General features: G+C 48.1%; 1 protein-coding gene across 1 annotated transcript in view; it reads left to right on the top strand.

The window, feature by feature from the left end:
* SPATA1 (spermatogenesis associated 1) overlaps positions 1 to 13,453 on the top strand; it is a 31,809-nt gene that overhangs the window by 15,701 nt on the left and 2,655 nt on the right. Inside the window, exons 5-11 of the mRNA XM_075320212.1 lie at positions 4,234 to 4,549; positions 4,959 to 5,082; positions 5,317 to 5,377; positions 7,829 to 7,940; positions 9,180 to 9,305; positions 11,213 to 11,391; positions 12,503 to 12,601. Coding sequence (XP_075176327.1) covers positions 4,234 to 4,549; positions 4,959 to 5,082; positions 5,317 to 5,377; positions 7,829 to 7,940; positions 9,180 to 9,305; positions 11,213 to 11,391; positions 12,503 to 12,601 — 1,017 coding nt within the window. The remainder of the gene's footprint in view (positions 1 to 4,233; positions 4,550 to 4,958; positions 5,083 to 5,316; positions 5,378 to 7,828; positions 7,941 to 9,179; positions 9,306 to 11,212; positions 11,392 to 12,502; positions 12,602 to 13,453) is intronic.

Below are 13,453 nucleotides of genomic sequence, written 5' to 3'. Positions count from 1 at the left end.
AGCGGCCAATCCATGCGGAGGGCGGGGCCAGGCCGAGGCGAGCTACCAATCCGTGGGGGGGGCGGGGCAAGGCCGCTGGGGAGCCGGTGTACACTGGTAACTATGATAAGGGACCTTAGTTACCCGATGATAAGGGACCTTAGTTACCCGATATATGTAATGGTTACCAGCGTTCACCGGCTCCGTCACGATCCCAGCAGCGCAAGGTTATGTCTGGCGATGCGTGCGGAGGGCCGGGGCGAGCAGCCAATCCGTGCGGGGGGGGCGGGGCCAGGCCGAGGCGAGCTACCAATCCGTGGGGGGGGCGGGGCCAGGCCGAGGCAGCGGCCAATCAGACGCTTGTCACCGTAAGGACACAATTTTGGAGCAAGACACACAGACAGAATAAGGCAATTATATATATACTAGAAGGTGGCCCGATTCTACGCATCGGGTATTCTAGAATTTACGTATTGTGTAGTTCATGTATGATTTTTGTTATATATATATATATATATATATATATATATATATATATATATATATATATATATATATATATATATATATATATATATATATATAGATGTTGTTGTGTGTAGTTACCAAGTGTTTGTGTAGGGCGCTGTACATGTTCTGGGTGTTGTCTGGGTGTGATGGGGGGTGAGAGCGGTGTTGTTTGTGTGTTGCGTTGTTTGTGGAGCGCTGTGTGTCTGTAGCGTTGTGTGTGTGTTGCGCAGTTTGTGTGTGTGTGGTGTCTTTTGGGGGGAGGTATGTTTTGTGCAATGTGCGTGTTGTGCGGTATGTGCGTATATTTGTGTGTGCAGCGTTGTCTGTGTGTGTGGGTGTCTGTGTAGGGCAGTTGTTTGTGGTTCCCAGTGTGTGTGTGTGGTGTGGTGTGTTGTGCAGTGCGCGCGTGTGTGTGTGTGTGTGTGTGTTGGGGGGAGGTGTGCACTTCCCATCGTGCTTTCATCCCCCATGCAGCGCACTCCCCATCGTGCTCCATCCCGTATGCTGCGCACCCCCCATCGTGCTCCATCTCCCATCCTGCGCACTCCCAAACGTGCTCCATCCGCCATGCTGCGCACTCCCAAACGTGCTCCATCCGCCATGCTGCGCACTCCCCATCGTGCTCCATCCCCCATGCTGCGCACTCCCAAACGTGCTCCATCCGCCATGCTGCGCACTCCCCATCGTGCTCCATCTCCCATGCTGCGCACTCCCAAACGTGCTCCATCCGCCATGCTGCGCACTCCCAAACGTGGTCCATCCGCCATGCTGCGCACTCCCAAACGTGCTCCATCCGCCATACTCCGCACTCCCCATCGTGCTGCATCCTCCATGCTGCGCACTCCCAAACGTGCTCCATCCGCCATACTCCGCACTCCCCATCGTGCTGCATCCCCCATGCTGCGCACTCCCAAACGTGCTCCATCCGCCATGCTGCGCATTTCCAAACGTGCTCCATCCGCCATGCTGCGCACTCCCAAACGTGCTCCATCCGCCATGCTGCGCACTCCCAAACGTGCTCCATCCGCCATGCTGCGCACTCCCAAACGTGCTCCATCCGCCATGCTGCGCACTCCCAAACGTGCTCCATCCGCCATGCTGCGCACTCCCAAAGGTGCTCCATCCGCCATGCTGCGCCAGCACCAGCCTCTCTACCTGCAGCATCAGCCTCTCTCCTCCCAGCATCAGCCTCTCTGTCCCCAGCATCAGCCTCTCTGTCTCCAGCATCAGCCTCTCTGTCCCCAGCATCAGCCTCTCTGTCGCCAGCATCAGCCTCTCTGTCCCCAGCATCAGCCTCTCTGTCCCTAGCATCAGCCTCTGTCCCCAGCATCAGCCTCTCTGTCCCCAGCATCAGCCTCTCTGTCCCCAGCATCAGCCTCTCTGTCCCCAGCATCAGCCTCTGTCCCCAGCATCAGCCTCTCTGTCCCCAGCATCAGCCTCTCTGTCCCCAGCATCAGCCTCTCTGTCCCCAGCATCAGCCTCTCTGTCTCCAGCATCAGCCTCTCTGTCCCCAGCATCAGCCTCTCTGTCCCCAGCATCAGCCTCTCTGTCCCCAGCATCAGCCTCTCTGTCCCCAGCATCAGCTTCTCTGTCCCCAGCATCAGCCTCTCTGTCTCCAGCATCAGCCTCTCTGTCTCCAGCATCAGCCTCTCTGTCCCCAGCATCAGCCTCCCGCAGCATCAGCCTCTCTGTCCCCAGCATCAGCTTCTCTGTCCCCAGCATCAGCCTCTCTGTCCTCAGCATCAGCTTCTCTGTCCCCAGCATCAGCCTCTCCGTGTCCAGCATCAGCCTCCCCATCCCAGCCTTCCCCAGGATCAGCCTCTGTCCTCTCAGCCTCCTCCAGCACGCCGTGCTCCTCTGCCGACACTCACAGATCCGATCGCATACACTCACACACACCCGATCGCATACACTCACACACACCCGATCGCATACACTCACACACACCCGATCGCATACACTCACACACACCCACACACCCCCACCCGATCGCATACACTCACACCCACCCGATCACATACACTCACACACAAAGACACACACACTGACGATATTGCACATACGCGCTGATACTCACAACATCCGGGGATATCACATGCTTCTGGCCATGTGATCCCCCGGCAGGTCCTGGAAGCTCACAACAGCACATAATCGCCGCCGAGAAGCAAGCGATATCCCAGGATGTTGTGAGTATGTGGATGCGATGTGATGTGTGAGGTGTGTGTGAGTGTGATCTGATTTGTGTGTGTATGTGTGTGTGTGTGTGTGTGTGCTGTTATGTGTGTGTATGTTCCGCAGCTGCAGGACCTTGATGTGTGGATGCGATGTGATGTGTGTGTGAGGTATGTGTGAGAGTGAGTGTGAGCCGGTGTACACTGGTAACTATGATACACATCGGGTAACCAAGGGACCTTAGTTACCCGATGTGTATAATGGTTACCAGCTTTCACGGCCTCCGTCAAGATCCCAGCATCGCAAGGTTATGTCTGGCGCTGCCGGGATCCTGACGGAGCCGGTGTAGAAGCAAGCGATATCCCAGCATGTTGTGATGTGTGAGGTGTGTGTGAGAGTGAGTGTGATCTGATGTGTGTGTGTACTCACCTGGGAATCGGAGCTCCGTGTCAGTTGGGCCAGAGCGAGCGTGCATTGCGTGAGGGGGGCGGGGCCTGCAGAGAGCCGGGGCGAGAGGCCAATCCGTGTGGGGGGGCGGGGCCATGGCGAACCCAGCGGCCAATCAGCTTTCTGTCACCGTAAGGACACAATTTCGGAGCATGACAGACAGACAGACAGACAGACAGACAGAATAAGGCAATTATATATATAGATATATATATATATAAGAAGTGAGGATGGGGCTTTGTATTTGTACTAAAAGTGGGCGTGTGGCTTTATATCTCTGCAGAAAGTGGAGGTGGGGCTTTGTATTTGTATATCTACAGGAAGTGGGGGCCGGGCTCTATATCTGCACAGGAAATGGAGGCTGGGCTTTGTATTGCTACAGGAAGCGGGGGTGGGTCTTTGAATCTCTACAGGAAGTGAGGGCGGGGCTTTGTATCTCTACAGGAAGTGGGGCGGGGCTTTGTATATATACAGGAAGTGGTAACAGGGCTTTCTATCTCTACAGGAAGCAGGGCTGGGCTTTGTAGCTATACAGGAAGCAGGGCTGGGCTTTGTAGCTCTACAGGAAGTGGGGGCGGAGCTTTGTAGCTCTACAGGAAGCATGGTGGGGCTTTTTAGCTATACAGTAAGTGGGGGTGGGTCTTTGTATCTCCACAGGAAGAAAGGGAGGGGCTTTTATCTCTACAGGAAGTGGGGGCGGGGCTTTATATCAGTATAGGAAGTGGGAGCGTATGTTGTTGTCTCCCATAACAAATCCATAACAAATGAAGAAGGAGGAGCAGCAATAACCACAGATGGCAGGCAAGCCGAACAGTGCATATATTACAGGTTCACCAGTAGGGATAAGGCAGGGGTACTGTCATTAGTACAGGCGCATGCACAGAGTGAAGCAGGTAAGTACTGGATATTACAGTATCAGGCACATTTCCATAGTCAGACTTCTCCTGCTGGAAGGACGCCAGACCCCACGCGTTTCGCCTTGGTCAGGGGGTTGTCACTTCTGTGGGGTTGAGCGCAGCTGGGTGCAGAGCCCCGGGGGCCCCTCATCCAGAGGGTGCCTGCTCCGTCCTGATGTCATGGACAATGTGCACACTGTAATTTCTGCCCCATGTTGTTTTTCTTCAGGCACGTGAGCCGGAATTATATCTACTTCCCAGGGACGTTTATGAAGGAAGTGTATACGGATCCACACTCTCTCCGGATCATTATCAGGCGGAGTATCCATCCTCGGAGCAGTCTGAAGCACAAGCCGATGGCGTCATCCATGACAGGACGAGAATTCAGCCGATCACTGAGAATAATCCCGCTGCGCCCCGAGCAGCGCAGGACGGAGGCCGAAGCTTCATATGGAATAAGAAGAGACGGGATGTTGTGCCAGTCACCAGCCAGATCCAATATCGAGCCCAGCCGGAGAGCGGCGCCATCTCACCTCTGCTGCACGGTATCATCCACTCGTCTACATGACAAGTATTCAGGGAGATAAATGTGGAGAGATGCAGTGAATCGTCTGCCCACCTTCCTTATTCCTCCCCTCTATCTTATGAATGTGCACTATTTGTCTGCAATGTTACCTGGCTTTTCCCAATGTGATGCTTAAAATGTTCCGAACTGCAGCTCCTTCTCCCCTCTCACAGGAAGCAGTCTCAGCGCCACAGAGAGAGACGCTGCAGCTGCATCCCCCTCCTCCCTGCCTTCTATGCAGTGTACCGGAGCAGGAGGAGACCGGGGATGCACGGGCTGTCACACATATCACCCAGTACACATGTTACTGGCACATATTTAGGAATTGTCCACAGATTGCAGATGTCAGTGTGGCAAGTAGTAACCATTGATATATTCCTTCTATCTAGAAAACATCAGTAAAAAGTCAGAAGTGGTCGGATCTAAGGATGGGAAGAAATTACCAGGAAGAAACCCGACCGGTGACTCTGGGATTGCAGATTCTCTCCTGGATGCAAAACCTGAACCCAAGCGGTAAAATAAGGGGCCGATTAATGAAAACGGCCCCACGTGCTCACCGCAACCGGTCCAAGAGCAGAATTCACAGAGAGCTCTGCTCTGCGATTGGTTGCCCTGGGGCACAAAAGCTGTTTTCCTTCTAGAGAGTTTCATAAATTTGTCCTAAAATGTCCCAAATGTTAATATTCCCGTCATTGTCCTTCGCTCCACTCACTGACTCGCCATGTCTCCTCTTCTTATTGCATTTAGAAAGGAAATATTTGTACCGGAAAATCCTGCAATGCTGGAGTCCAGTGACGGAGGCCAACAGGTAATGGGGGGTTGTGGACGGACGGACATCCTTGGCGAGTGCTCAGCCCCGTACAGACGCCGTGTGCACACACAGCTTCCGAGCCAGTCAATCACTTGGGAATCTTCCGGTGGAAACTGCTTCTCCATATTCCCGATTTTTCTTTAATGAGTTTTTGAAGGGTCTTGGAGCGTTTTTTTCTGTTTTTTTTTTTTTTTTGCAGCCGTCTATCAGGACGATGCCTATTTAGAGCATTTTCCATCATAATCTGATTGAAATAACTCACTGGAGCATTTTTTTGCTTTTTTTCCCCACCAGATGTTTTTCAAAAGCTAAAGAGGAAAAAGTGCACAAAAACTGAAACATCGGGCAGCAAAGTGGATTACAATATTCATGAGTTGGAAGATTCTTCAAGAGTTTTTTTTTTATTTTTTCATTTTATTTTGTCAGGAATTTCTTGACGCAGAAACCTCTGTGTGCACACGCGTTTAGGCCTCATTCACATGCAGCTTACATTTCTGCAGCTTTTCATCCATTTCCAGGGTTTACCATCAGTTTTTTTTTATTTTGGGAATGAGAATTTTTTTCAAGCTTCTCCTATCAGATAAGTGTGATAATCAGAGCGAGTCCGGCATATTGATGGAATCCAAGCGCTGGGTGATCTTCCCCCAGATTCACATTCATGAGTTTGATGTTAATCGGACGGATCTCCGAGCTGGAGATCATTGGATCTGAAAAAATGAGCGGAGACTATAAGACACCCATGTGCTACCGGTTATCAACACGGAACTTGTTTGTGAAATGTTCAATTTTCCCCCATTTTTTGATCAATAGCATAATTGAGCCGATGACAGAATGTGCAGCCATCTGACCCCAGAATAAGGCCGAATCATAAACTGGGGCCATTACAGTTGAACCTTGGTTAACGAGAGCAATCCGTCCTGGGAGTGTGATTGTTAACCAAGTTACTCGTTCAGCAAAGCAAGATTTCCCATAGGAAATCATTGCAATGCAGACAATTTGTTACACAGCTTGTTAAATGTCCCTTCCTGGTGCCCTATTGTGCCATTCCACACATGCACAAACACGCACAAACACACACGCACAAACAGATTATGCTCACCTTACCTTCCGTTCCCTCGCTGGTCTCCTGGAACTTGTAGTTCGCCCGTACAAGATGTGTATCGCGTAACTAAGGCGACCGATGCCGGACCTTCCGCTGCCTTTAAGTAGCGCCTGACAGGGGAAGTTCCTCCCTCGTCGCGATGGTTATCGGATACACATCCTGTGGAGGGAGGACATTCCACTGTCAGTCGCTACTCAAAGGCAGCGCGCTGGCCAATCAGAGGCAAGTGGCTCCTGCCTTTGACGTCAGCGCGCTGGGAGTGCAAGGTCCGGCATCGGTCGCCTTGGTTACCCGATACATGCAAGTTCCAGGAATCCGGCGAGGGAACGGAAGGCAAGGTGAGCATAATATGTGTGTGTGTGTGCGTGTTTGTGTGTGTTTGTACGTGCTTGTGTGGACTGCAAGAGCAGGTTAGAGCGCGGTGGATGTACGGAACCGGAAGTGTGTGCGGTGAGTATTTTGCTCGTACAGCAAAGCTTTCTTGTAAACCGAGTTACAAATTTACAGAAAGCTTTGCTCGTTAGACGAAATACTCGCTAACTGGGTTACTCGTTAAGCGAGGTTCCACTGTACCTCCACAAGTTGCTATCGGTTCATGTGGAAAGTTGTCCACATGCAGCAGAATTTTGGCTAATTTTGTCCACACGCAACTCAGTGTTCGGCCACGTCGTGCATGCTACTTTTTTCACACGAGTAGAAAGTTGCACAAGTGCATTGGCTACATCTGATGTGTGTGATGCCTGTGCGCACGGAGAGGCCACAGACCAAAAACACATTCATCTGAATGAGCCCCAAACTTTGGGAAGAGTTTGTAAATGTCTCTGTAAAGCCAGGGACACGGTCGTAGACTCTCCGATACAAGAGATTACACTAATGTTACTGATCAGAATGTGATCCAATTGTCAGCATAGTGTGATCCGATACTCTTGGATGAGGAGAAGATGGCGAAAACAATGTCTCCATCTTCTCCATTGTGTCAGTCCATGGAGATCAGACTGTACTCAGATGTCATCCGAGTGCGGTCCGATGATTTCCCTGCACCTGTAGACATGAGTGGTCGTGTCTCGTCCGATTTGCGCTGCCAATCACAGCATGGAGCAGAATCAGTATGAGAAACCAATCACTGCCCCAGAGTATAACATTGGAGCGAGCGCTATCCGACAAAACATCAGAGCCCAGACCGCGTTATACACTGCTGTGACCCTTATTGATCCGAGAGGGAGAATGTCCCCCCCAATACGTTCCCTGTAATGCAGAACGCGCTGGTGTGAATCCTGACACTTTACGTCTCTTGCCCCTATATCTTGTGTCTCTGCAGTTTCCATATCTGATCATTTGTTTTACAGTTTGGCGAGAGACATCCGTCCCAGCGCGGTCACTACCGGCCTCCGCCGTCTCCACCTCTCCTGCCAGATTTCCCAATGATTCTGTCTCCTAAACCGCGGCTTCCTTCACATGGTGAGTGCTGACTATGAGAGTGAGGAACATGGCGCCATAGAAGACACTTGTGTGGCTGTATATTATGCCCCACAAGGCGGCAATATCCTATGTAACCACCGGGGCATCTACAGGCGCCCATTGCCCGCCCCGCACTGATCGCAGGTTTAGGTCCCCTCGGAGTTCTAAAACTAATGAAAAATTATAAGAAAAATTATTTTTTACTATTTATAAAAACTAAAAATACAAAAAAGTTTAAAATCGCCCTTTTACCTATTTGAAATAAAAATAAACATTTTTCATTGTCGCTCACATAAAAGCTCAGTCTATAAAAATATCAATAAAATCTTAGAGTAAAGAAAATACGGTAATTAAAATGCAGTTTTTTGGTCTCCAAACCTCCCAGAAAAATGCATTAAAGGGACCAAAACCTCCTCTGTAATCTAAAATAGTATCAATGACGGCTCATCACGCCGGAATCATAAAGTTACAGGTCCCAGAAAATGGTGACAAAAACTTGATGGATTTATTTTACAAAATTCTGTTGTTTTTTTTTTTGTTGTTGTTGTTGTTGTTGTTTGTTTAATCCAATAAAATAATAATAATAATAACTATCGGTACCAGTTTGGTTTTGCTGTATTCGCGCTGTCCCAGAGAATCCAGTTATCTGGTCGTTTCTACCACACAATGAACATGGTAAAAACAAACCCCAAAAATCAATGGCGGAATTGCTTTTTTGTTATTTCACCTGATTGGATTTTTTTTCCATTTTTAATATAAATGCTGTCATTCAAAACTACAATTTTTACTGCCAAAAATTAGCTCTTATACTGTTGTGTCAATGGAAGAATAAAAAGTTTTAAAAATTGAAAGATAGGAGGAATAACTAAAAGCAAAAATGAGAATTGTCTCTGTCCTTGAAGGGTTAATGCCGGGGACTTTGCATCCTCTGTGTAAACCTACAGCCATCACTAATATAAATGTGTTCGCTAATTTGTGGACTCTGAATATAAAGACACATGGCACAGAATCCTGCGCTTAATATTGGAGCTGAAATGTTGATATTTACTAGAAATTTTCCCCAAATGAGCTAAAAGGACAAACCCAGGAGTGTAAACAGCCACCGCCTGCATCCTATAACAGCAGCACAGATTGCGGTCATTCTGCGCCTGTTCCCCAAGATCACTCAGTGATCTCCAGAAATAACCGGCCCGATGCCGGACATCAATCAATTAAACTTGTCTTTTGTTTTATCTTTAGGTGAAACAATTCTGGAACAATTAAGTATTGTAGAAGAGGAACGGATCACGCTGGAGAAATCCCGGGAGGAAATAATAAAACGGATGAAATATCTGCTGGAACAGCACAAACTCAGGCGCCAGCAAGGTACCGATCCATATGTGATAGTGATCAAACGCCAGAAAGCTACAGATCCACATGTGATAGTGATCAGGTGCCAGAAAGGTACAGATCCACATGTGATAGTGATCAGGTGCCAGAAAGGTACAGATCCACATGTGAAAATGATCAGGTGCCAGAAAGGTACCGATCCACATGTGATAGTGATCAGGAGCCAGCAAGCTGCAGATCCACATGTTATAGTAATCAGGCGCCAGAAAGGTACTGATCCACATGTAATAGTTATCAGGTGCCAGCAAGGTGTAGATCCACATGTGATAGTGATCAGGCTCCAGAAAGGTACCGATCCACATGTGATAGTGATCAGGTGCCAGAAAGGTTCTGATCCACATGTGATAGTGATCAGGTGCCAGAAAGGTACCGATCCACATGTGATAGTAATCAGGCACTAGTAAGGTGCTAATCTACATGTGATAGTGATCATGCGCCAGAAAGGTACTGATCCACATGTGAAAATGATCAGGTGCCAGAAAGGTCCTGATCCACATGTGATAGTGATCAAGTGCCAGACAGGTACTGATCCACATGTGATAGTGATCAGGCGCCAGCAAGCTGTAGATCCACATGTGATAGTAATCAGCACAAAGCAAAAGGTGAGTGTGCTGCTAATGTGCATCAGTACAAAGCATAAGGTGAGTGTGCTGCTCATGTGTATCAGCACAAAACACAAGGTGAGTTTGCTGCTCATCTGCATCAGCACAAAGCAAAAGGTGAGTGCTGCTCATGTGCATCAGTACAAAGCACAAGGTGAGTGTGCTGCTCATGTGTATTAGTATAAAGCACAAGGTGAGTGTGCTGCTCATGTGCATCATGCATCAGTACAAAGCACAAGGTGAGTGTGCTGCTCATGTGTATCAGTACAAAGCACAAGGTGAGTGTGCTGCTCGTGTGTATTAGTATAAAGCACAAGGTGAGTGTGCTGCTCATGTGCATCATGCATCAGTACAAAGCACAAGGTGAGTGTGCTGCTCATGTGTATTAGTATAAAGCACAAGGTGAGTGTGCTGCTCATGTGCATCATGCATCAGTACAAAGCACAAGGTGAGTGTGCTGCTCATGTGTATCAGTACAAAGCACAAGGTGAGTGTAATGCTCATGTGCATCAGTACAAAGCACAAGGTGAGTGTGCTGCTTGTGTGCATCAGTACAAAGCACAAGGTGAGTGTGCTGCTCGTGTGCATCAGTACAAAGCACAAGGTGAGTGTGCTGCTCATGTGCATCAGTACAAAGCACAAGCCGAGTGCTGTCCGTGTGCCATCCATTGTGCGGGGACAGAACACCGATCGAATATGCCACCACCAGTACGGATTTTCCATGCGGATTTGTATGCAGTAATAAAGATTTGGACAAATCCCATCTGCATGCGGCAGTACATTTCTGCAGGAATACTGACCTATGGTGCAGATTTTACAATATGCAACGAGTCAATGTTTTGTGCAGAATCAGCGCAGATTTCATCTCTTGTAACTGGAAGGGTGAAATCTGCAACAAAATCTACTTCAGATTCACGACGGAAAAACCCACATATTAAATATGTAGGGTATGAACCGAGCAGAAAACACCCCCAGGGTTATAGGTATAAGTAAATAGTAACCAATCTGTGAATATTATTGGAAAAAAAAAATCTGACTTCACACATCAGGAAAAGCCTCCAAAATGACTCAGTAAAAGGCTAAAAAATATAAAAATGTATAAGAAAAAAAGATGTGAAATAAAAAAAAAAAAATACAAACAAAATGTGGAATAATGTCCTCCTATTAATGTCAGTGCATCTATTGTTTATGTATCTGGTGATATTTGTACAAATACATCATCTGTTAAGGTGAAAAGTGTTTTATGAAAAGGAACGCGATGTTTTGTTTATCTTTCTGTAGCCAGAGATTCCTGGAAAAAGAAATATTATGAAACAAAGAAAGAGACGGCGACATTAGAGGAGAAACTGAACAGACTGATAAAGGAGACGAATGCACAGTACCAGAGGCTCCTGACCCAGCTGGCGGCACGAGAAAGCAAAAAACGGGCAAAACACCCCACACTCGCCGCCAACTCAAAGGTATCTACAGGGAACGTGTACCCTTGTGTATAAGGGACAAAAGAAACATCGCCCCTGCTCGCCAGTAAGGGAAACCCGAATATAGGATCTACTCTAATAATCATAGACCTTCTGTATACAGGGAGCGCCCCCTAGTGGTGACTGTAGACAGGATCTTATGTATATCTGTATACAGGGAGTTCCCCCTAGTGGTGGCGGCAGACAGAATCTTATCATATATCTCTGTATACAGGGAGCTCCCCCTAGTGGTGGCGGCAGACAGAATCTTATCATGTATCTCTGTATACAGGGAGCTCCCCCTCGTGGTGGCTGCAGACAGGATCTTATGTATCTCTGTATACAAGGAGCTCCCCCTAGTGGTGACTGCAGACAGGATGTTATCATGTATCTCTGTATACAGGGAGCTCCCCCTAGTGGTGGCTGCAGACAGAATCTTATCATGTATCTCTGTATACAGGGAGCTCCCCCTAGTGGTGGCTGCAGACAGGATCTTATCATGTATCTCTGTATACAGGGAGCTCCCCCTCGTGGTGGCTGCAGACAGGATCTTATGTATCTCTGTATACAGGGAGCTCCCCCTAGTGGTGGCTGCAGACAGAATCTTATAATGTATCTCTGTATACAGGCAGCTCCCCCTAGTGGTGACTGCAGACAGGATCTTATGTATCTCTATATACAGGCAGTTCCCCTAGTGGTGACTGCAGACAGGATCTTATATATCTCTATATACAGGGAGCTCCCCCTAGTGGTGGCTGCAGACAGGATATTACCATGTATCTCTTCATACAGGCAGCTCCCTCTAGTGGTGACTGCAGACAGGATATTATGTATCTCTATATACAGGGAGCTCCCCCTAGTGGTGGCTGCTGAAAGCATTGGCCAAATCTATATTTGTGCCGTGGGTTCGGAGCGGTTACTGCTAGAACATTATGTAAGGAAATTAGTCAGAGAATATTGGACATAAATGATAAGAATTTTTTGACATTCACTTTTACTAGTCTCCCAGGTGTTGTTTGCCAGGTGACATTGTGTTATTAGTTTTCCAGATAAGATTATGCAGTTTTTTCTTCTTTTATAAGTGATATTTGGGGATTTTTCGCTTTCTTTATAGGATTCCTTAATAATGACAATAACCAAAAAACGTCAGGAACTCGAGCAGCTGAAACGCAAGGTGGAGAACGCCAGGATCAAGCTCGTCATCGAAATTAAGGTCATTATTTGTGTGAAGAGACATGTGACATAACATGGCTGGAGATGGATGGTAACCACTGACACGTCATCGCCCTCCACTTGTGTCAGGGCCAGTGATGATGGGGACACCACGGATGTTTTTGGAGCCTTGGGCCACGTAACACCATTACCGCCGCCATGGTCCACTCAGACCGATCCTATTTTTCCACGTGCGCCTCATTTATTTATGGTCAAGGGCTAGTCACATTTTTTGCCTGTACCACCAGGTTATGTCCTAGGAGCTTTAGTTTTGGGTTTTCCTTTGCACCATATAGCCTATAGATATTAGATGGTCGGGGGTCCGGCTCCCAGCAGCGGATTGAGCAGTTATTGCAGCTCCATACTAATCACTTGTATAGGGCTAAAAGTGCCAGGAAACAATGCAGAAGACGCGGCCCTCGCCAGCACTCCCGGCCCCTGCAACCAGCACTGGGACCCCCAGATAATCGGATAGGGATGGTTGATGTGACGGACGCACCATGGAAATAACGACTGCCACAAATTCCAGAATATAGGAATTCTACTTTATGGGGGGATTCTTAGAACCCGGACTATTATAAGCTGCTCTTAAGATCTAGTTTCCAGAGCGAGGTGCCCCTAATTCATGAAGTCACACGTCCTTTCATTAATTTTGGGGGATGATCTCCTGCAGTCTGCGCCAGATGTGCGCTAGAATTTGCACCATTTTCATCTGTCAATCATCAGTAATCTGCGGAGTAGTGCCCCCCGTCATTGCCGACAGTGGCATAAAGCAGAAAAATTAGGTTATGATGTTGTGCATTATCATCGGACTCACACCAGTTTTCCGTTCTGCAGCCATTAATAAATCTCC

The sequence above is a fragment of the Anomaloglossus baeobatrachus genome, chromosome 8 (genome assembly GCF_048569485.1).
Source record: "Anomaloglossus baeobatrachus isolate aAnoBae1 chromosome 8, aAnoBae1.hap1, whole genome shotgun sequence".
Lineage (NCBI taxonomy): Eukaryota > Metazoa > Chordata > Amphibia > Anura > Aromobatidae > Anomaloglossus > Anomaloglossus baeobatrachus.
Note: the sequence above shows the minus strand (reverse complement) of the source record. Positions and strands in the feature narration are given on the sequence as shown.